The 23214-nt window shown below is 40.7% G+C and overlaps 1 protein-coding gene across 1 annotated transcript in view; it reads right to left on the reverse strand.

Annotated features, from left to right (window-relative positions):
* The window catches only part of EML6 (EMAP like 6), a 168546-nt gene extending 153288 nt beyond the window's left edge, over positions 1 to 15258 (reverse strand). The window contains exon 1 of the mRNA XM_063123822.1: positions 14808 to 15258. Within this exon, the coding sequence (XP_062979892.1) occupies positions 14808 to 15004 (197 nt within the window). The 5' untranslated portion in view covers positions 15005 to 15258. The remainder of the gene's footprint in view (positions 1 to 14807) is intronic.
* Positions 15259 to 23214: the final 7956 nt, after the last annotated feature.

The raw sequence follows: 23214 nt of genomic DNA on the forward strand, positions 1-23214 counted from the left end.
CTGGACATCAGGAAAAACTTCCTGACTGTTAGAGCAGTGCGACAATGGAATCAGTTACCTAGGGAGGTTGTGGGCTCTCGCACACTAGAGGCCTTCAAGAGGCAGCTGGACAACCATCTGTCAGGGATGCTTTAGGGTGGATTCCTGCATTGAGCAGGGGGTTGGACTCGATGGCCTTGTAGGCCCCTTCCAACTCTGCTATTCTATGATTCTATGATTTGCTAGATTTCTGAGAGTATTAACAGCTGAGTAAGGGCATCATGTACATGAATACTGTACAATAGCAAAACATCCTTAACTGTGTCAAGTCCCGCATCACAACATGAAGAAAGTCTACCTTTATTAGCCCTTAGTATGATAACCAGTCAGTAGTACCAATCATTCATATTTAATCCAATTAACATTCTTACCTATGGCTATTAAAGACCTAATGACCCTTCTGCAAGTCAGTGGGAGTCAATGTAGAGACTTAAACAGAGAGCAGATAGTGGCTATACATAATTAAACCCTTAGGGTTAGGTAATAGCTTCACACACTTTGGGTTCAAAGTAATGTGCAAAAATGGAAGTGGGATTAAGAAGGTACCTTTAAAAAATTCTGCTTTTTAAAACTAGGGCCGTGTTTACACCAGCCGGTTATCTCGGGGTTGGCTCAAGGTCATCCCTGTGGGTCCAAATTACGCACAGGTGATCCCGGGGTCAATCAGGGATGAGCTCTTAGTTGTTCCGGGATAACTGGGACTGGATTTTTCACGATTTCCCCCATGGTCCCAGGACAACCCTGAGGTCCGCATGCAGTGTGGCGCATGCTCCTGGGGTTGTCCCTCCTCCCCATGAGTAACGGGGCTCACCAAATGGGCACAGAGCTCTGTGGGGGGAGTCTGTGCACATCAGGGGCGCATTTTCGCCATCCTGGGATCTGGAGATCTGGGCTCTAGTCCCCACTTGGCCACGAAGCTCACTTTTTGTGTGTGACTTTAGGCCAGTCACTGACTGTCTGAGGCTACTCACACAACACGCTAACCCACACTCAGTAGTTGAATGAGGGTTGTTTGTTGAACTGTGACTTAAGTGTGTTGTCTGAATGCAGCCAGGTGGCAAGTTAACCATGCAGTGTGGCTTATAACCCACAATGCAGAAAGTGTGATGCATTCAGACAACACAAACAACCCACGGTTCACAACAAGCCACACTCAACCATTGGAATGTGGGTCAGAGTGTTGTGTGAACAGCCCCTAACCTAACCTATATCACAGGATTGTTGTGAGGATAAAATGAAGAGGAAGACCATGTAAGCTGATGTGAGTTCCTTGCAAGAGGAAAAAAGATGGGATATAAATGTATTAATAATAAAATAATAATAAAAACTTCACTACTAATATACAATTGGAAAATAGAGAAAATGAATTAGCAGCCTTTGACTATTTAGACTTTAACCAAGCATTTTCATAGTTGTGTGATATAGAGACCATTATTCCAAAAGAGTACAGAAATAATTCTCTTTGATGTGCTTATCTGCAAAAGAAGAGACTCTTTAGCTGACGGGGGTAGGGGGAACCTCATGCTGGATTTACTTCAAAGAAGAGCACAGCAAGAAACACATTGGTCAAATGACGGGGAAAGTGATAGTGCTACTAGAATAACCAAGTAACACACCAGTTTCTCAAGCAGGAGACCTGCAATTTAAAACACTTAATGAACTGGCATTCTTGACAGCTCTAAATAAGTACTTCCTTTCCTCAGTTCCCTTCTGGAAGCCAACTGATACAAAAACAAGACTATGCTAGTGAATATTTTCCACCTCAAATTCTCAGCAAAGAAAGCCCCTGTATGTATAGCACAGAACCTTTGAGAAAAGGAGATCCTGGGGTGTGTTCTAGGGTATACAACCCATTCATATGGGCCACTGACTATACCTTTCCCCATCCATGGCTTACTTCACCACAGTCTGTTTTCTCCCCTGCCCCTCACTCCTAGGCACTTTCCCTTTCATCTGAGCTCCTATACAAGACGTGAGCTGAAGCTGAGCTGAGAGAAGAACACTAGGGGGTAGATGCTATGGGCGGGTATAGGAGGGCTGGAAGCACTCTGTTGGAGCTTCCAGACGGAGGACTCCTAGCATTACCAATCGAAAGACACTGTGCAGCTACTCTGGCTTTACCTTAACAGCTTTGTGTGTGTGTGTGTGGAATGAAAAAAGATGGAAAAGGCAGTGGCAAAACACAGGTGGGTTAGAAGTGGACCACCACCCCACATCTGGACCACCACCCCACAGAAAATTCCATGAATGAGATATGATTTCACAATAAAAGCCTTATCTGGAAGCATCCTGACAGTGTGGCCAGGAAAAGTGCATTAGAAAGGCTGGAAGGTCTTTGAAAACGAGTAGATGTGGAAAGGTAGAAGGGGTAACACTACACTTCCTTAAAGAAGGATTGAAAGTAGCTTATGGAGCTGCAGTGAGGAAAAGAGTTTCTCCTTCCCTCATGTGAGAATCCTTGGACAAGGATTCTAAATTGATAACTGGGCAGCATTGATCTGTATGAAATTCCTGTAGAAGAGGCAGAAACCCTACAAAAACAGCCCTGGCTTACTGACAGGAACCTAAGAGCACAATCGTCTACATGTTTGTTCAGACGTACATGACATTGTATTCAACGGGGCTTTCTCCCAGGTAAGTGCACATAGGACTGTAGCCTAACCTAACTTGTCTGCAAAGTAATCCACTTTACTCCAATCTTTTCACAAAAACAGCTGTTGGAAAAGCAAACGTGACTAAAGCATATGCAGAATTCAGAGTGTTGTTTCCTTGTGTAAAAGATGCTCTCTAGATAACCATTAACATTTCCCCAGAGCACAGTAAATGAAAATGTCATGTGTGAACTGTAAAGCAAGGCTAGATGAATAGGTATTTAGTCTGAACCATTGCACTACTGTCTAATTCCTGTTTGGAGTTGAAACCATATTCAAAACAAAGAATAAGAAAATAAGAACAGCCATGTTAAATCATACCAAAGGCTTATCTAGCTACCTATGGGAAGCCCACAAGCAGGACATGAGTATAATACTCTCCCAGTAGTTTTCCTCAGAAACTGATATACAGAGGGGTACAGTCTCGAATTCTGGAGGTAATATCCAGCCATCAGGACTAATAGCCATTGATAGTCTTATCCTCCATAAATTTGTCTAATCCCTTTTAAAGCCATCCAGGGTGGTGGCCGTTACTACATCTTGTGGTAGTGAATTCATTACTTTAACTATGCACTGTGTAAAGAAATACTTTGAATCTCCCACCATTCAATTTCATGGGATGACCCCAGGTTCTAGTACTATGGGTAGGAGAAAGTCTCCCTAACCACTTGCACCATACCATGCAAAATTTTGTATTCACCTTTTTTCTAAGCTTCGTCAATCTCTGCTCGCTCGTAATTCAAGATCATTTATAAACAAGTTGAAAAGCACTGGTCTTTGTTCTTCCTACACTGGAAAAATTGACCATTTATTCCTGGCCTCTGCTTTCTGTTCTTTAATCATTTACCGATCCATAAGAAGACATATTCTGTGACTGTTATATTTGCTCAGGAGTCTTTAATGAAGCTTTGTCAAAAGGCTTTTAACAGACAAAATAAATGATGTTTACTGGATTATTCCTGTCCACATGTTTATTGACATTCTCAAAAGAACTTTAAAGGGTTCATGAGATAGGACATACCTTTGCAGAAGCCATGTTGATTCTTTTTCAGCAGGACTTGTGCTTCTATATGCTTACTAATTTATTCTCCTCAAAATCTGTTTTTATATCCTTCATTGTCTGTTTGCGGAAATTTGTATTCTTTTTCATTCTACTCATTTAGGCAAGTCTTTCTCTAATAGCTTCTTTGATGCTGCTGGTTAACCATGCTGGTGACCTTTTGGGCTTGGTGCTTTCCTAATACATATTCTAGCTGAGTTTCTATTATTGTGGCATTGAGTAACAACCAAGCGTTTGACTCCTCCTTTCAACTTCCTTGTTACTAGTTCCCTTATTTTAGATTTTAGAGTCAAATGTGACTATACTGGACTTCCTTGGCAATTTTCCAAGAGTGTCATCAGACGGGGGGGATTTTCATGTTTCTCTACCATTGCTATGGCCTCCTGTCCCATAATAGCAACAATCTCTTTACACGGGGAATGAAAGAGGAAGCAGCAATGACCACAGCCTAATCTACACCAAGCAGGATATTGCACTATGAAAGCGGTATAAAAGCAGTATATAAAAGGCAGGAGCTACACCAAGCAGGATATGGTGGTATGAAAGCAGCATATGATATGTATCAATGGGCCCCAAGAGTTGTCAGTGAACTTCAATACTGCTACAAAGCAGTAGTGTGGCTCCGGCCTTTTACATACCGCTTTCATAGTGAAATATCCTGCTTGGTGAAGATTAGCCCCATGTGACCCATTCAGTGGGCGTTTTTATTGTGCTGCTTTTCTTGCACACAGCACGAAATGGCAGCAAGTTTCATTTTTAAAAAGTACGCTGGATTTTCCAGGTCTTTTTTTGCAACGGAAAAACAAGTGGAAGGAGTGTAGGAGGCGGATGGCGTCATCTAAAGGATGCGTGAAAAACAGTGAGTTAGCAGTAGTGAGCTTGTGATAAAACGCTCATCTGATGAACCCCTTAAATATAAATTTAGACTGATAGCACTATGGTCACTAATTCCTTTTGGTTTGACAACATTCACATCTCGCACAAGGTCCTGGGTGGCACCACTAAGGATTACATTCAAAATAGGTTTCTCTCCCATTGATTCATCATAACAAGTTGCATTCATTTCAATGGATCTACTCTAAGTAGGACTAATATGGAATACATCCCCTTCTTCTTGATTTTTCCCTGTAGGAGAGAAAATACAATGGTGGCATATTCCACGTAATGTTCTTCTTATAAAAGTACTGTAGCCAACCCAATTATTAGATGATGGAATGTGTTCTAACAATATCATTTAGAATTTGTCTACAACTGTAACACTGCTCTCAAAGAAATTACTCCTGCAGACTTGAGAATACACCTCTTATTATATTATGCTAACCATGTGATTCCCCTTTCTTAATTTCTGACATGCTTAATGAAACGCCAACCAAATTAATACTAGAAGTGTTGACAAGTTTTATCATGAGATCCTTTTTACATTAGCAAATGTGAGATCCTTTCTATATTAAGCAAATCTGAGAAGAAGTGGGATGCTGAGAAATAAAGCTAAATCATAATTACATATGTATTGTTTATATAGTGTCATCTATGAACATGGTGCTTCACAAAGAATGAGAGGACAAGTCCTATTCCAAGTGGCTTATAATCTAAAAATAGACACAAAGGAGACAACTGTTAAAGTGGGGAAGAGAAAATTCTATGAAATTTAATACTGAATGAACCCTTTTTTAAAAAAAATATGTTGAGAGAATATATTCCCTAATCTGTCATTTATACCTGTTATTTCTTAGACTTTGTGATCTGCCCTAAAAAAAACACATTCTACTTCGAATGTGTGTATATTTCTTTGTTAACAAAACAATGAAAATGGGCTCCCAAGCTCTCCAGCAGAACTAAAAGAGCTTCATCACACAGAGGAAAATTGTGTTTCCTTACTGTCGCTTCTCCTCCCATGCCTTTGTCCTTCATTACTTCCTCTTTCAAAAGAGGAAGTAAACAACATGCACATGCCCCATTCAGTGGGCCATTTTGATTGCGCTCCTTCTCCTGCACATAGCAGGGGATAGTGGCAAGTTCCGTCTCAAAAAATAAGTCGGACTTACTGAATTTTTTTTTTTTTTTGGTCATGCAAAGAAGGCTAGAAGGGGTGGGAGGCATGCGGGACGTAGACAACAGCATGACAGGTACCCACAAAAATCCGTGAGTGCCTAGCAATGAGCATGCAATAAAACGCTCGTCTGATGATGCCCAAAGTCACAATGTAATTAGAATAAGGACATAAAAGCCAATGGGATATGGCAATCACTATTAATTGGTAGGTGTCTCCAGCTCACAATGATCATGACAGTCTTTTTAATAATTTGTTAGACATGTCCTTTGAAAAGTATGTAAAGGCATCATAAAAACTACACTGGTCTTGACTATGAGCCAGAAACAGACATTCAAATTGCAGTTAGAGGATTCAGAGCCTTGGAACAATTAAAAATCAATCTCTTTCTTTGCCAGTATCACCAGGTTATTATATGCACACAAAAGAACTTTCCTTGGGAAAGAATTGGAAAATGTCCTGAGCTATGTGCTAATGCTTACAATGACTTATCCCTCAGTAACTTTTACCACAGCCTCATCTTGCAAATTAGCATGCAACAGGTATTTGTGTATATAATAAGCTAAGGCTGTAATCATACGCACACTTACTCAGTAGGAGTAACCTTTGAGTAAATACCATGCCTAGGATTGAACTGCAAATGGATTTCCAAAGACTATGGTTCAGCAGCAAAATGGACTTAGAGCGTCATCAGACAAGAGTTTTATAGCACGCTTGTTACTGACAACTTACAGATATTCGCAGGTCCATTTGACTGCTTCTTCAGCTCTTTTTCCCGACTAAATAAGACTTGGGCCATGTCTTGATGGCAGCGCACTGGTGCCATGAACCCTCAATCACCCGCATTTGCACTCCTCCCCATTATACACATGGCAAGGAGCGCAAGTGCAGGGTTTTTAGGAAGGAGCCTGTGCCCGTGCACCACAGCACATCATTGCTCAGATACCAGGGCACTCCTGCCTCCCGTTGTATCCCTCCTCCTCCACCTCCCCCCACTCAAAAACAAAGGAGGAAAGCCAGCACTTCTTTTTGTTTTATTTTGGGTTAATGCACAGAGGCATGAAGGCGGCGCAGTCGTGGGGTGGCTCACTTGGGTGCTGTTTTATTTTTATTCTTTCTTTAACCACGCTTCTCCGCTGGCCCAGGGAGGCACATAGGCAGCACAGTGGCCAGGCAGCTTGCTCAGTGGCCCCCTCACCGCACTCGGCTCCAGGTTGTTGTTTTTTAAAACTTTTGTTTAATTGTACTGGCCTTTAGAGGTGTGGAGGCAGTCCAGTGGCCATTCAGCTCACTGAACCACCCCTTTCCCCCTGTCCCAGCTGGGTCACCAATCAGGGATCGCCATCAGCTGAGGCACATCTATGATACAACTCTGAAGCAAGGTGACAGACAGCAGATGCCGTGGTCAACTCGCTCCAACAGAAAAAAGTCATGGTAAGTGCCCAGCTTTTAAAAGCCAGAGCTTTGGGGAGTTGCCCTGGATGGCTTCGTGGTAGTGGCTACATCATATAGATGACCTGCCGCCACTGTGGATCCACTCTGGGGCAAACCCCTTGTCAAATGTACCCCTGGTAAATCCAATTTTGGGGATTGAAGTGAAACTTGCCAACATTTCCTGCTGCGTGCAGCAAAAACAACGCAGTAAAAATTCCCACTGAATGGGCAACAAGGTCATTGCTTGCTTCCTCTTTCATCCCCATGTGAAGAGGAAGCTGCTTGTCCTGTTTGTGGGATAGAAAAACAACGGTAGGGAAACGTGTTCCCCCACCCCCATCTGATGACACTCTTAGATGAACGTGAACATATTTAAGGTAGATGCAAAAATAGTATAGCCAAACATGTAGGAGCTCATATGCATTACTAAAGTATACTTTCCATAGTATTGTTTATTCCTATAGAAAAGGAAAAATATGTACACATACTCATAGTGAACTAATTCTTAGTTTTGATCCTTATATAGCCAGAACAACAGCATCCACTCAAAAGAGATGTTTCAGCAGGTTGGAGGGAATCCCAAGGAATGCAGAAGTACAAAAAAACTTTGGAGTGGGTGGTGGTGGTAGGAAACAATGAAGAAAAAGAATAACCTAAAACAGCCCAATGAGGACTTCGCATGCTCAATGGCTGTTTCCAGAACTTGTTTCCTAGAGCTAGTGATCACTGCTCAAACAGAACTGCAATTGACTTTCTACAGTATTGGGAATATTGTTCCTTTTCAATGGGGTTCATCAGATGAGTGTTTTATCTCACGCTCGCTACTGCCCACTTACATTTTTCGTACATCCTTTAGACATCTGCCCACCACGTGCCACCCACTCCTTCTTGTCTTCTTTCCGTCACAAAATAGACCCCTTTTAATCTGATTTTTTTTGGTAAACACAATGTGCCACTGTTTCCTGCAGTGTGCAGCAAAAGCAGCACAATAAAAATGCCCCCTGAATGGGCTGTGTGGTCTTTGTTTACTTCCTCTTTCTTCTCCAGAAAGAAAGAGTAAGTAATGTGAGACAGGAGTAGAGGTACACCCTGCTATGTTCCATTAACACACATACATTATAACCTTTGTATCGGGTGTCATTTTATGTCTATTTTTTAATCATTCTTTTAATTAGTACTAAAATGCTTTGCTGGCTATTTTCTTTTAATGAAAGAAAGGTATACCACCATACACCGTAATACTCTGTTAATTTTTAAAATTAATGCTATTTTTTTAAAAAAAAAACTGTTAAAAATCTTTCAGGTCGCTACCATTTTAGTAACATCATTAATGACACTAATGGAAAAGTTTTTTTAAAAATATTGTATATTTAAAAATTACAATAGCTCTCTTTGATTAGAGATAATATAGCCAGAAAAAAACATTTTAGCATTAATTAGAAGTTTGATTTAAAAATATGAGGTGCTTAAATGGCACCCATCCCAAAGGTTATAATGAATGTAATGAATGTATTTGGTAGGTAAGGATACATCACTGTGCACGGTGCTAAAGGTATCTACTAGTGGAGGAGCAGTGCTGAAGTTATCTATACTGTGAAGATTGCTCTAAACTTCCATTCTTATGGCGGGGTGGGGAATGGAAAACAGAGGTTGGCAATGTTTTAATGACCTTGTGTGGCTGCCCCATAAAAAGTGAATGAAGTAATTCCACACTAAACACCTAACGTGGAAGCACGCTGAAGACAAAATCCTATGGTCCCGGAAAGGGCATCTCAGGGGCCATAGGATTTTTTCAAATCCTTCTCTCCAAGGGCAGAGAGGGATCCATATTCAGAGAGGGAGATCCAATCTCACAGGCTTCCTACCTGTGTCTCTGGAAAGGTCCACAGTTGGTGCTTCTCTGAGGTCAGAACTCAAACATCAGAGAGGGCAAAAAATGACCCATTCCCCAGACAACCCCTGTCCCTACCATACTTCTGGACCTGGCATAATTTGTCTCAACCATTGAGAAAAATGGAAGAAAAAATGTTTTGGAAGGATAAAGAAACCACCTTTGAAAAACATACACACCTGTTTCAGAAACCCCAACTCCCACTCTGCTGGCACACACACACACACACACACAAAATCTATACCACTGCAGGCCACAACCTAGCACTAGTAACATGATATTCTATTCCCAGATAACACATGTACTTAAAAATGATGGGAATACTTAGACTGCCAAATAAGACTAAGAGCATCTCTATATTAAGGGAAATCGCATTGTTTACCCGGGGCTGTTCTGCTTCCTGGTTTGGGGGGGGCAATTGATATGAGCTGATTACAGCAGAGTAGGGAGTGACAAGGCAAAAGATTCTGCTGTTTCCCTGGGCTCCTTTAAAGGTTCGAATCAAGGGAGCGCCTCCCTCCCTCTCTGGAAGGAGGCTGGAGAGGCCTCAGGGTTGCTTGTATCCTAGCCTCTCCAGTCCCCCTCCATGCCCACCGGAATGCCCCTTCTCGGAGGCTGCTTTTGAGACCCCAGAGAGCCAGCCAGCATGGTTCTCTCCACGCCGGCTGGCAGGAGGGGGTGAAGTACAGATTCCTGCCCTCAAGGTCAAAGCGTTGTCTTCAACCTCAGATCTGGGAAGCTGAAGTATCCTACAGCCCCCCACCCCCAGATGCTGTATAGGGGCTATAGGATTACTCCCCACATAAATAAATACATTTATACATAAAAAAAGACTACCAATTGGTGTAGAGTACAGGTTTGCTTTGCCTATTCCTGAAACTGAGGTACTGCAATTGATTAACATTGGAGGTCAGCTTGCATGCATTATGAATGCCAATACAAACATAGAAAGGAAAGGAAATATGTTACTGTCTAATTTGGGGTAGCAAATTATCTGTCTTAGGTTGTCATTGTTTCACTGCAATCTTTTATAGTTCACTGCTCTGGAATCTGTTTAGATGTGGAGCAGTATATAAATACTGCAAATAAATATAATTACTAAAGAGGGCACAGTCAACTCCAGATTTTCTGACGGTTTGAAGCTTTTTCTATAAAACTATATCTATGAACCCATCAAAGGATGACATTGCTTCAAGCATGGAGTGTCTTTCTCACAATTGTGTCAAGAGAGCAAAATGCAGACATCATCCAATATGGTTTCTGCCTGCTGAGATAATCAGTGCAACAACTGAAATGAACCTTCACTGCACTCATAAAACCTTAAACTACCACCATTCTTTGCACATTAATACATGTGCAATGAATAAACCAACATAGAATAGGGTTGGTCTGCCAATTCCTACATTATTATAAAGTGTCTTACATGGTTGCTTAGTAGAGATTAGCAAGCTTGCTGAGTTGTTTTAATACAAAGACAAAGAATAGCACAATAAAACCACAGTTAATGCAGTAGGGTTTAAGGTCTTATCTTAAAGTCAACCAAATTTGCAGCAGTCAAAATAAACTTCTGCACTTATAGTTGATTCCATATAGTATTAATATCAAATGTTACTATACTAAACAGACCAGCACAGGTAATGCAGAAAATCAAAACAGGGCATCTAGAATGGCACAATGTTTTAAAAATGTTTCACTTAGGCAGTTATCGTAACATATTTTAAGGCTAGTTCAGTCTGAAGCAATTTTTTAAAAAATAATAATTGGTAAAAGTAAATACAAAGGCAATTTCCAGGTGCTAGTCCACTTAATGAGTCTTGTTCTGTTTCAGCTGTTATCTGAAGTTCTTTGACTTTTTTGTCCAAGCATCTCAGAATTGCCATCACATTAAGTACATATCCCATTTTATTCCTCACTCTAACCTTGGTTACCATATAAACAGAATCAGAAATAAAGCAAATAGAGTTCAGCAGCCCATTAGAGTAACTGTGTGAATGTAGTGAGAAGGGGGGAAAAGCAGAGGGCACCACCAATATGTGGAAAAAAACCAAGAGAGAAGGGGAGGGGACTTCAACATGTGTGATGAAGCGGTTTATTGAAATGAACTGATATAACCTACAGTACTGTGTTTCAAATAAGCATAAGAGGGACTTCTTTGTCTGAATAACTAGAATCATCCCTGACTTGAGAGTCAGAAATTCATTTCAATATATTGTTTTTAGAACCTTTTGAAAGTAATAAAAGCCAAAAGAAAATGCTGCAAAAGGCAGTGATCCAGATCCTATGATCAGTTACACAGGAGTAAGCCCCACTGAATTCAGTGGGATTGCCAAATAACATAGGATCAGACTCCCTCCCTATGGATTGTCAACATGGTACTGACATTTATAAATGAAAAAGTGGGACCTGCAGCAAAATGTGGTGTAGAGTCCTCCTATTCAGGGTTCCAGCCAGCAATATCCTTTTCTAGGATATTCCATCTCCCTGTTTTCCATATTTTCCCCAGCGGTGAGTCAACATTCCATGTTCATTGTGCATGCTCAGTTCTCATTGGGCTGTTTTCTCGGGGAAAGGGAGGAGTCTAAAGATTTTGTGTACTTCTGCCAAGCTGCCTGATACATCCCTCTTGTTTGTGGATGGTACTGTTTTGACGCTATTACTATATAGCAGGGGTGGGCAACTTCCAGCCCATGCAGACCTCTGAATTCTCCCTAGGCCACGCCCCTCAATTGCCTCACTCTAGGTTATTGAAATTAGTTACACTGCTTTGTTTCCCAACTACAAAGTATTGGAGGGAACCCTGCACAAATTGGGGAAGGTAAATGCCTGAATGCAAATGCCCCTTTTTCCTGTTGTGTACTATACAATCCATAACTCCACCCACTTTCGCTCCAGCCCCACCTATTGCTGGAATGCAGACCCCAATGTATTCCAACCAAAGTAATGCAGACCTTGACAGAAAAACATTTCCCCACTCCTTGTAGATAGGACTGTGTTATTCGAGACCTTTTATCACTATATACAACGACAATTCAACAGCTATGATTGGCTGTGGCAACTTCTTCATATCCCTAAGAGATGGCGACCATCTCATGATAGCATCTTCTTAGTCACTTGAAAGGATGCACCAAAACTAAATTTAAGTGCAATATCCCTTAAACACTTGCACATCCTGCCCTCAGCTTCCCCCAGACACATAACGACCATGGTAAAAAGCAAGGTCTAACCTATCCATATATCATGTGAATGTTCTACAATGACCTTGCTATTGCTATTCCTTTTTGTGGTGTATTATTTGTATTCTTACATTTTGTTCTGTTGTCTGTCATTGTTTTATACATCTACTTAAGTATTTTGGAAGGTGATTAATACATTTTAAAAATAAAATAAACATAGGTTTAGCTATACCCAAGACCTCACTAAACCTGTTATTCACCCCCAGCTTAGAATGGAGCGAGTTCCAAAATATAGATATGGCCAGTGTTACAGACTACCCACAATAAAGGAAACAGAACGCTGGGAAAAGACAGTATCCTTATTCAGTTGTGTTATGGGACTGAGCCACAGTGAGTTTTGAACTCATGCACTTTCCCCTCCTCGGACACATCAAGGAGGAGGAGTTTGGAAAGTTTTATTTCCATTTTAGTTAAGTGTTATATTCAAACCAGGACAAACTGCAGTTAGTTTTAACTATGATTGGTTGAAAACAAGCCAATTTCTAACTATAGTTTATGTGACTACTTCAATGTAACCATAATTAAGATTAACCATAGTTTAGGGTTTGGACACAACACTAAACTAAGACTGATTTAAATTAGAAGCAAAAGCTTCCAGTCTCTTCTTTGTGGACATGCTGGAAAACAGGGGAAGGAGGAATACATGAATCCAAAGCTCATAGATATAATGATAAATCAAGCCTTATCATTAAGTCCCAACTAAGCTAGTATATGAGCCTGAGACTTATTTTTTGTCATACCAGGTTGAAAAAATAAAATCTGACCAGGCCTTAAGTGGAAACAAGACTCATGTATTTCAGTGGGCCTTACTTTCAAGTAAATATCCTTAGGAGTGGGTTACAAAGAGTAACTAAATTTGATAAGCTATACAGATGTGAACAAGTGCTTTTCACTATAGATGTAATTTACCACTTCCAGGGAGGAAAAATATATGGACAATACCACTTACGCTGGTAACAACACTAACATTTGAAATCCTCCTTGTGCCAAACTCAGGTAAATGATTTCACACAAACTATGTATATTGCAATCAAAGTCATTAAACATACATTCTATAAATTAAGAGTTAATGTAGTTTCATGGTGGAGTTATGTCAGCTACAGTTATGTCAGACTACTACAAATAAGCAGAGGAATATGCTAAACCAAAAAATAAAGTAAAATTAGGAACCACTTTTGGAGAACAGGAACCTGCAAAAATTATATGCTAAAGGAGACACAGCCAAAATAGGTTGTCAATAGGAGGTAGAATCCAGAGATCTGATTCAAAGTCACAATGTTATGCCAAATAATGTTGGGATCCAGATTTCTGATGTCCTACCAGCAGAAAAACATCCTGTATTTAAATGTAAGCTTAATATTATATATTAAGGTAAGTTAATATACCTGTACGTTAATATTATATATTAATGTACAGGTAAGTTTCAAGTCCTAATTCTCAGAAGTGCTGATGCAAGTCTCAATAGTATTATTTTGTTGGGAAACACTGAGAGAAAGAATGTTAAGTGATAGTCGAAGCAGCCTCAACATGACATTTAAATACAATAAACTTGCAGATGGGGGAGAGAGAATCCAGGTTGCTTTCCTGTATTACTTTTAACAAACAGCACCCAGAACTCAAGATTCATATCTGTGTTTTAAAATGAATGAAAAAATACAGTATCACAAGGGTAGCTCAGTTACATGTATTCCCAACAAGACATATAAACTTGGAACAGCTTTGGAAAACTCACCCTTCTGTACATCTTCTCTCTAAAACAAACAAGTGTATTATCCTCCTGACATTCTGTTGCCAGACACTGACTATGCACTCTTACCTGGGAGTAAGCCACAATGAATTTAATGGGATTTACTTCTGAGTAGACAAGTATAGGATTGCACTGTCTCTTTCCCTCCCCTTAAAAATACAATTGACACCACAATCCTGAATATATTTAGCTGAAAACAAATGGTGCTTCATAGTAAACATATTTAGGATGGGGGCATAAGCTCTACCCAGATATTGAAATTTTGGGATCATAGTCAAAACTGTCTAGAGTGAAATACCAGATGTATTACAGCTGTATATCAGAGTCCAGCTTGTTATTGATGGAACAGCATCAGCTACACCTGTATACTATTTAGGCATTAGTCATTAAAATTAGGGTTTGGACAACTAAAATAATAATAATAATAATAATAATAATAATAATAATAATAATGTTATTAATGAGAGGGACCTTCAATACATGAGCTTCCAGATTTGAGGTGCAATTAAACTTAATCTTTACGAAGATCCTGGGTCTTGGGCACACAGAAGATATAAATATAGACAAGACCCAAGTACCTCCAGCTTTCACATACACATATTTGGATATATTTGCTTTCCTGAAATGCAAAAGGCATGTTAAATCTTGAGAAGTTGTGAAGGGTCGTTTTATCAAACCTCCCCACCCCACCCCCTTTCTTACCTAATAATGTCATCGTTGTGCCCCAGGAAAAATTTCTGGCTATGCTCTCTGGTGTTATATACCACCCCGACTCCAGCCACGAAGTAAACCACTTCCTTGCCCGCCGTGTAGTACAGGTTGTTGCGGCACTGGTGACCCCTATATCCATACACCCACTCCAGACGGAGCTGGCATCTAGGAGCTGTCCGATCCGCCATGATAATCAACCCCCCCTCCCCAGAAGCACACGGAAAAAACTGCTGCTACCCCCACCCCCACGTTCCTTGCCTTTCCCAGTTTTCTTCGTTACAAACGCTGTTAATTCCTGCTTGGCTGCCAAGTCTTCCGGCTGCACTTTCCGAGGCTGATGATTTTCAGTGAAAAATGCATCCAGGCAGAGTCCTGCTCTGCTGCTGCTTCAGCCGCTGCTGCTGCTTTTGCTAGTGCTGAGCCGCCACCATAATCTTCTACTGCCAAAGATGAGCAGCTGCTGCTTTCCCACTGTTTTGCAACCCAAACAACTTGGGTGGGTGGGGGGACATACATACATGCAAATCAGTGCTTTCTAAAACTATACAAGTCAATTCCATCCAAAGGAAAAAGAGCCTGCCTGTGTCACAGTCACTGGGTGAAGAATGCTGGTGCTGTGCATCTTCTCATTGCATCTTCTAAGCTTCTTGCAAAGGGAAAGTCACTGCATTTCAAATATGCCTACAGTTTTAAATGGTGTAAAAAGTGCAAGTGATGTGCAAAAATAGCCTGTTATTTTAAAATGCCAGCAATATGCTTGAATTCATTCTGTGACTGGGTAACAAGGCAGTTGTCTGTGGGTTTCATCATAATGCATTTGCAATTTAGTGCCAAGAGAGGACATTTCTGAGGAAAAAGAGAAAATTCTTAATGTAATAAACCACCCAAACAATTTCATAATTTCAATAACTATTACAAAAGTACCCTAAGTTCCACCACCTCTGTTCTTAAGAAAGAAGCAAAAAAGAAACATGTAAATAGTCAATCAAGCCATTTCTATATACAGGAGAGCAATGAAATCAGCCTTATACATATAAAATGTATTAAACTTTGCTGGGGTACACATTGTAAGGTAAGTCAAAATAATATACTTTCTTGCTTCTCATAAGAATAGCCATGCTGGATCTGACCAAGAGTCCACCTAGTCCAGCATTCTGTTCACACAGTGGCCAACCAATTGCCCATGGGAAACCTACAAGCAGGACAGGAGTGCAACAGCACCCTTTTATTTATTTATTTATTTATTACATTTCTATACCGCCCAATAGCCGGAGTTCTCTGGGCGGTTCACAAGAAGGGCAGTTCACCCTTCTGCCCATGTTCCCCAGCAACTGGTGTACATAGGCATACTGCCTCTGATACTGGGGTAGCATATAGCCATGAGGAGGAGGATCTATCCATAGCTTTATCTTCTATGAATTAGTTCAATCCCCTTTGAAAGCCAACCAAAGTGGTGGCCATCAGTATATCTTATATTAGAATGTAAGCCTATGCGGCAGGGTTTTGCTATTTTATTGTTTTACTCTGTACAGCACCATGTACACTGATGATGCTATATAAATAAATAAATAAATAAATAAATAATAATATCTTGTGGAGGCGAATTACATAAGAGCCATGCTGGTTCAGACCAAGGGTCCATCTAGTCTAGATCTTTGTTCACAACTATGTGCTGTATGAATAAGTACTTCCTTTCATCTGTCCTGGATATGCCACCAATCAGCTTCATGGGATGACCCTGGGTTCTAGTATCATGAGAGAGGTAGAAAAATGTCTCCGTTTCCACTTTCTCCACACCATGCATAATCCTGGATTCCTCTATCATATCTCCTTTATTCCTCTTTTTTGTAAGCTAAACAATCTCAGCTGTTGCAACCTTTCCTCACTGGGGTCAGCTGCTCCAGGCCCCTGATCAAGTTAGTTGCCCTTTTCTGCATGCTCTCTTTCCCATATCAAGAATTAGTTTTTTAGGGTCTTGCTTGTGGTTTCCCCACATTCATTCTAATAAAATAATCGTAACCATCACGCACAAACTCACTCCTTCTATTAAACTACATCACAGAGGGACTGCCCTAAGGAGAGAAATTAATGAAACAACAAGAAGCAGTGGCAAACACTATGAAAATTAGTAGGGGGGAGAGAACTGTTATCTACAGCTAGTACATACATTAGACTACACAGCCATAGCAAATTGTTTGGAGCAGTATTTGTGCTGGGGCCCACCTTGTAATCTGTCAGTTACCCTGGGGATAGAGGTTAAGGATTGCCAGTTTGGCCACTGGTGGCTGAGTAATGGAAGCTTTCTTCTGCTATGTGGTTAATTTAGGAGGGAGCACCCCAAGGAGATGTCTGTCTTCCTTTGCTGCTGCTTCCATTGCCGTGTGGCCACTGCCCCCAGATTACAGTGCAAGTGGAGCCCGATTCAGAGAGAGAGGCTCAGAGCTTGCAACTCAATTCCCAAATGCAGCTCTCAAAGAACAGGAGGAGCCGCTGTAAAAATCCAGCATCCCACCACTCTCATGTTTAGAGGTGAAATATGCCCTGGGATAGAAAAAGACTTCTTCATCATACTAATGCTTGCTACTTACTTTGCCACAGAGACCGTGGCTAAGCTTTCTAGAATGATAGTCCCTCATCTCTAACTCAGGTAATAAGCAGAATTTCCAATTGTGTCTTGTTCAGTCACTAGAAAATGAGACTTTCAAATATCAGCATATTGTATTAACTGGTTTGCAATATATATACCTCCCCGGTAGCATTCCTTATCAAGAATGGGATTTTAGTTTCCTGTGCAGTGCACAGAAGAGTGCTATATTTCAGTTTCTGGTTTTAGTTAATAATGGCCTAATATACTGAAAATCTAGGAGCACAAAATCTTTGTGCTCAGCCAAACACTTCCAGGTATGCATTGGAATCCTTCAGATTTATCCTGTCAATTGCAGTTCTTAATGCTGCTCTTTGTATCCCACCCTAGCTTGGGAGCCCCCAGAAAGTAAGATGTATTGGGCTGATCCTTGATTGATGTTGCATTATTGTTTCATACAGTGGCTTTATTTGTTGTTAGCTGCCTTGAATGTCAATACATTTTGATGGAAAGGCTGGATATAATTTTTAAATAAATAAAACATTAGGAAGGGAGGCTTGAGTAATATCTGAGAAATACTGCACCCAGGCTGTTGCTAAGCTAACACTGCACTAAACTAACCCACAACACTACCACAGTTAAAGGGTGGAGAGGGAAAACATCATAGGGTAGCAAAATTCCCCTACAAAGAGAAACTATCATCCTTTCCAGTGCATAACATACCCCCAGAGGGAATGAAAAGTAATCGGATCAAACTCTACAGTCAAACTAACAATCCCTTTGGGAGTGTCTGGGAAATAGTGGTGCTGTTACTGTATATTCTAGCACAACACACAAGAAGCATGTTGTGCCAATGGTAGTTCTGCACTCTGTGGGAATGGATGGAGTGAGTCTGTGACCTGACACCAATTCCCCATAGTGATAGCTATGCTTCTGTTATAGAAAGATAAATTAGGGTCCCCCACCTAGAAAAACTGAGATTGCTCCCATCCTTCAGATAAGCTGCTTATGAATGTATTGAGTGCCAGCTTGAGTGCCATTTTTCTTGGAAGTAAGGCAGGGTACAAATGAAATAAATACATAAATTGTATATCCTGGTAAAATGGACCAGGCATCATGCTCCAATAGATACAGGGGGCTTCTTTTTATAGAGTACAAAGATTATGATGTGCAAACCACTTATGTGCTTCAATTTAAGCTACAATCCTATGCCCACTTACTTGGAAGTAAGTCCCAATGAATTCAGCAAAACGTAATTCTGAGTAAATGTGCGTAAGTGGGATGTTGAATTGATTTTCAGGAAAAACATAAAAGGTTTATCGGGGAAAAGTCCCATAGGCTGCAATGTAATTTTCTGGTAAACGTGCTTGAGGGTGTAACCTAAGACTGCAATCCTATCCATGTTGTGTTGGGAGTAAAAATCAGTGGAACGTATTTTGGAGTTCACATGCCTAGAATTGGACTGTTAGTCTTAATACTTATGTAATATACCAGGAGTGGTCAATATGTGGACCTCCAGATGTTTTGACCTACCACTCCCATACTCCTTCACCATTGGCTATACTGGCTAGGGGCCATGGGAGTTGGAAGGCCAAAACATCTGGAGGAACACAAGTTGCCTATTCCTGTAACATATAAAGACTCCAGCTTTGCAGCAAGCCACCTTCATCCAGGATAAGAAATGACTACTTCCATGCACGTAGCATGCCAGATCTCTCTGCTGAAACTGCCCTAAATCAATGTGAGTGGACTATCTGGTAATTGCCTTAATTGCAAGGTTGTGTAAGAATATAGTATAAAAGAAGGGGAGGAGAATCGAGAACAAAGGTCTATAATCATCTGACCTTTGAGGAAAACCTCTTCTATAGGTAGCAAAGAACAAATTGAGGCTATTTTCTCTCTTCCCCACTCCACTGTGTTTTTTCTCTCTCTCTCTGTCTCACTCTCTCTCTCTCTCTCTCTCACACACACACACAGAGAGAGAGAGAGAGAGAGAGAGGGAGGGAGGGAGGGAGGGAGGGAGGGATAGCTTTGCCAAAATAGATTTTGTACCAGCTCAAATATCCACTGTTTTTGGCTCTTGCAATTATATCAGAAGCTACAGGGCTGTTACCTTTACGTTCAAATACATTCTGGGTCTGCCTCCAGTTAACTCTGCTTTCCAACCTTCCCTATTTATTTTCAGGGCAGTTTTATTGGCAAAAATAGGTGACAGCACTGCAGAACACCAGCGTAATCTTCCACATGGGGGTCTATAAAGCTGTGTAATAATATCTAGCAATGCTAGATATTACTCAATAGAAATTACCCAAGGTTCAAACTCTGCCTAGAGTTCAAGCACTCCACCAGCAAGTCCTAAACTGTAATCCTAAATACACACAGGATCCACCCCTGGGTACTCACTGACACACTCTGCCCATACACAATAGAACTATTTCTTTCTCCTCAGGGCACCAACCTGCACTTTTTTGTTTACTCAATTTTTTGTACATTGACAATGCTACAGTATTGCTGCTTCAGATTCTGGGGATAATAGCATTAAACACAGATTCTGAAATTTAAATGGATACTGTTGTTTTATATTTTTGATGGTTTTAAATTTTATATACTTTTAATGTTCACTGTTTTTAACTTTTGTAAACCGCCCAGAGAGCATCGGCTATGGGGCGGTATATTATATATATATATATATATATATATATATTCTGTGTGTGCCCCCATTCGTACCATTTTTATTTATCTACAACATTTCTATACCACTCTACTTCAGATTCTGAAGTGGTGAATATAAGGGTAAAACATTAAAAAGACAAAAAGATTGAAATACCATATTAAAATTGTTCTTTTCAAAACAAAGTACCAATCCCAATCATCATCATCATCATCATCACATTTGTATCGTGCTCTCCCTCCAAAGAGCTCAAGATAGCTTGCATGGGATTACCTATTTCCCTCCCTCCCCACCAACAGCCCTCTCAGGTAGGCTGTGAGAGTGCATAACTAGCCAAAGATCTTCAAGAGAGCTTCATAAGCAAGAAGGAATTTGAACCCAGATCTCCATGCTCCAAATTTCAATTCCATATCCACCACACTACTTTATACTTATCTTCCCTATGTGCCAACGCCTAAATTGATTTGGAAACCTTTCCCTCCACTACTTTGAAACCCTTTACATGTGGGTGGGGTGGGAGAGATTGATAGGTAAACTCACAGTGATAAGAGGCGGATACTCTGCACTTACTCAGAAGCACTCCTCTGTTTTTGAGAGCTTGTCAGCACAATCCTAGACTATTCCATTCAGAAATGAATCCATGGGCCTTAGTCTTAGGTAAATGTCAGAGGATTAAAGGCAGCATAACATAACTGCTCAGGGAACAAATCCTGTGCATGGTTAGTCAGAAAAAGCTCCTACAATTCCCAGCATTCCTCATGGCTGGGAATTGCTGGGAGTTGTAGGTCATTTTTTTGTCTAAACATGCATAGGATTGCAGCCTAAGTCCCCAGTTTGCATATCATTTCTGCCATGAACTTACAAGGTGGCTTTTGGAGAGCTACACTCCCTCAACTCTCTCTGTACACAATCCATAATATGGAGATAATAATACTGAGTTATCTTGCAGGACAGTTGCAAAAATTAACACAAGATAATACACATGAAACACTTTGAATGCTAGAATCATAGAGCTAGACAGGACCTCAGCGATCATCTAGTCCAACCCCTTGCTCAATGCAGACTCAGTACTGCAGGATGCAGCTATAGTATCCCTGACAGATGGCTATTTAGCCTCTGCTTAAATACTTCCAGTGAAGAAGAACCCACTCAGACAATCTGTCCATTGCTGAACAACTCTCACTGTTAGGAAATTTCTCCTAATGCTAAGCTGAAATCTGCTTCCATGCAATTTCTACCCATTGGTTCTAGTCCAGCCCTTGGGAGAAACAGAGAAGAAGTCTGCTCCACCTTCTTCATGATAGCCTTTCAATATCACATCTCCCCTTAATCTTCTCTTCTCCTGGCTAAACATCCCCAACTCTTTCAACTTTTCCTCATAGGACTTGCTTTCATGACCCCGCTCACCATCCTGATTGCTCTTCTCTGGACATGTTTCAATTTGTCAACATCCTTCTTAAAATGGGGCACTCAGAACTGGTCACAGTGCACCAAATTAAGCCTAACACAGAATAGAACGGGACTATTATTTCTCATGATCTGGACGCTATGCCTCTGCTAATGCAACACAAGATTGCATTACCTTTCTTAGCTGCCACATTGCACTGCTGGCTCATGTTCAGCTTGTGATCCGCCAAGTCTAGGTCTTTTTCATATGTACTTTTCAAGCCAGGCCTCCTCCAGCCTATACTTGTGTCTTTGATTTATTTGTACTCAAAAGCAAGACTTTACATTTATTTCTGATGAATCTCATCTTATTAGATTTGGCCCACTGTTCCAGCCACTCTAGATCCTTCTGAATCTTGATCCTGCCTTCTATGCTATTGGCTGTCTCTCCTATTTTGTCTCTTATGCAAATTTGATAAGAAACCCCTTCTCCAAGTAATTTATAAAACTGTTGGCACAACACAGGGCCTAGGACAGTGCCCTGTGGCATTCACTCCGCAAGGGGATGCCAAGCCATTAATTAGCACTTGCTGAGTATGCAAGTAAATCCACCCAATTGTAGTATTGTCCAACCCACATTTTACCATCTTCTCAACAAAGATATCATGGAAACCTTGCCAAATGCTTTGCTGAAATCAAGATGTATTATATCCACAGCATTCTCACAATTTACCAAATTAGTAAAAAGGAGATAAGGTTGGTCTGCTATGACTTATTCCTGACCAACCCATGTTGTTGCCTAGTAATCAGTGCATTATTTTCTAGATTCTTACAGACTGACTAATTCATCATCTGTTCGAAAATTTGGCCCAGTATTGATACCATACTGACTGGTCTGTAGTTTCCTGGATCTACCTTTTCCTCCTTCTTGAAGATGGGGACAATATTTGCCCATCTCCACTCTTCTGGCACCTTACCTGTCCACATGCTCCTTTCACACCTAGGGATCTGGCCCTTATTAGCTTATCAGTACTACTTTACACATCCCAACAGAGATACCCTGACATTTATTAACTTGTTCAGGTCTGAGCCCTGGAGCTGTGATTGAATCCTGAGAAAAACCATAAGGCATCGAGAAAACTTAATGGGGCAATTATCAATTGGCTTTGACATAACCAAATATATCCCCCTCTGGAGAGTAAGATTGTAAACTGATGAGGAAAAATGATTTGGCCAGCTCTTGTGTCTTTAACAGCAGCTTGATTTGTAGAAGTCAGCCACTGCATATTTTTTTTCAGAGCATGGAAATAAATAACATCACCAGAGTTGATGTTAAAGGCACAACAGGAGCCTGTAGAAAAGCTTGGGTGAGTGGTGTGGACTGGGAATACCAAGAGGAGAGGAGGCACTACTTCAACTGCTTAATTCCTTAAAATCCACATACCTTATGAAGCCTTTGACACAACCCCTTAGGACTAAGGTCTATTGGGTTTACCTAAAGTTAGTCCTTCTTAGAGTAGCCCTATCGCAATGAATGGACTAACATAGGATACAACCCACTGAAATCAGAGGATCTTACTTCTAAGTAAATGCATTTTAGGATTGCACCATTAGGACAGGATCCAAGATGCCATTCCCTTAATGTAAACTACATTGTGCTTGCGTAAAGGACTGCTAGTGCAGAACTTTAGCTTGCTTGACAGGTTTTCTGGGAATCCTGTTGCGCAAACTAACACTATTATTATTATTATTATTAT

Source organism: Elgaria multicarinata, chromosome 4 (assembly GCF_023053635.1).
Source record: "Elgaria multicarinata webbii isolate HBS135686 ecotype San Diego chromosome 4, rElgMul1.1.pri, whole genome shotgun sequence".
In the NCBI taxonomy this organism is placed as follows: Eukaryota; Metazoa; Chordata; class Lepidosauria; order Squamata; family Anguidae; genus Elgaria; species Elgaria multicarinata.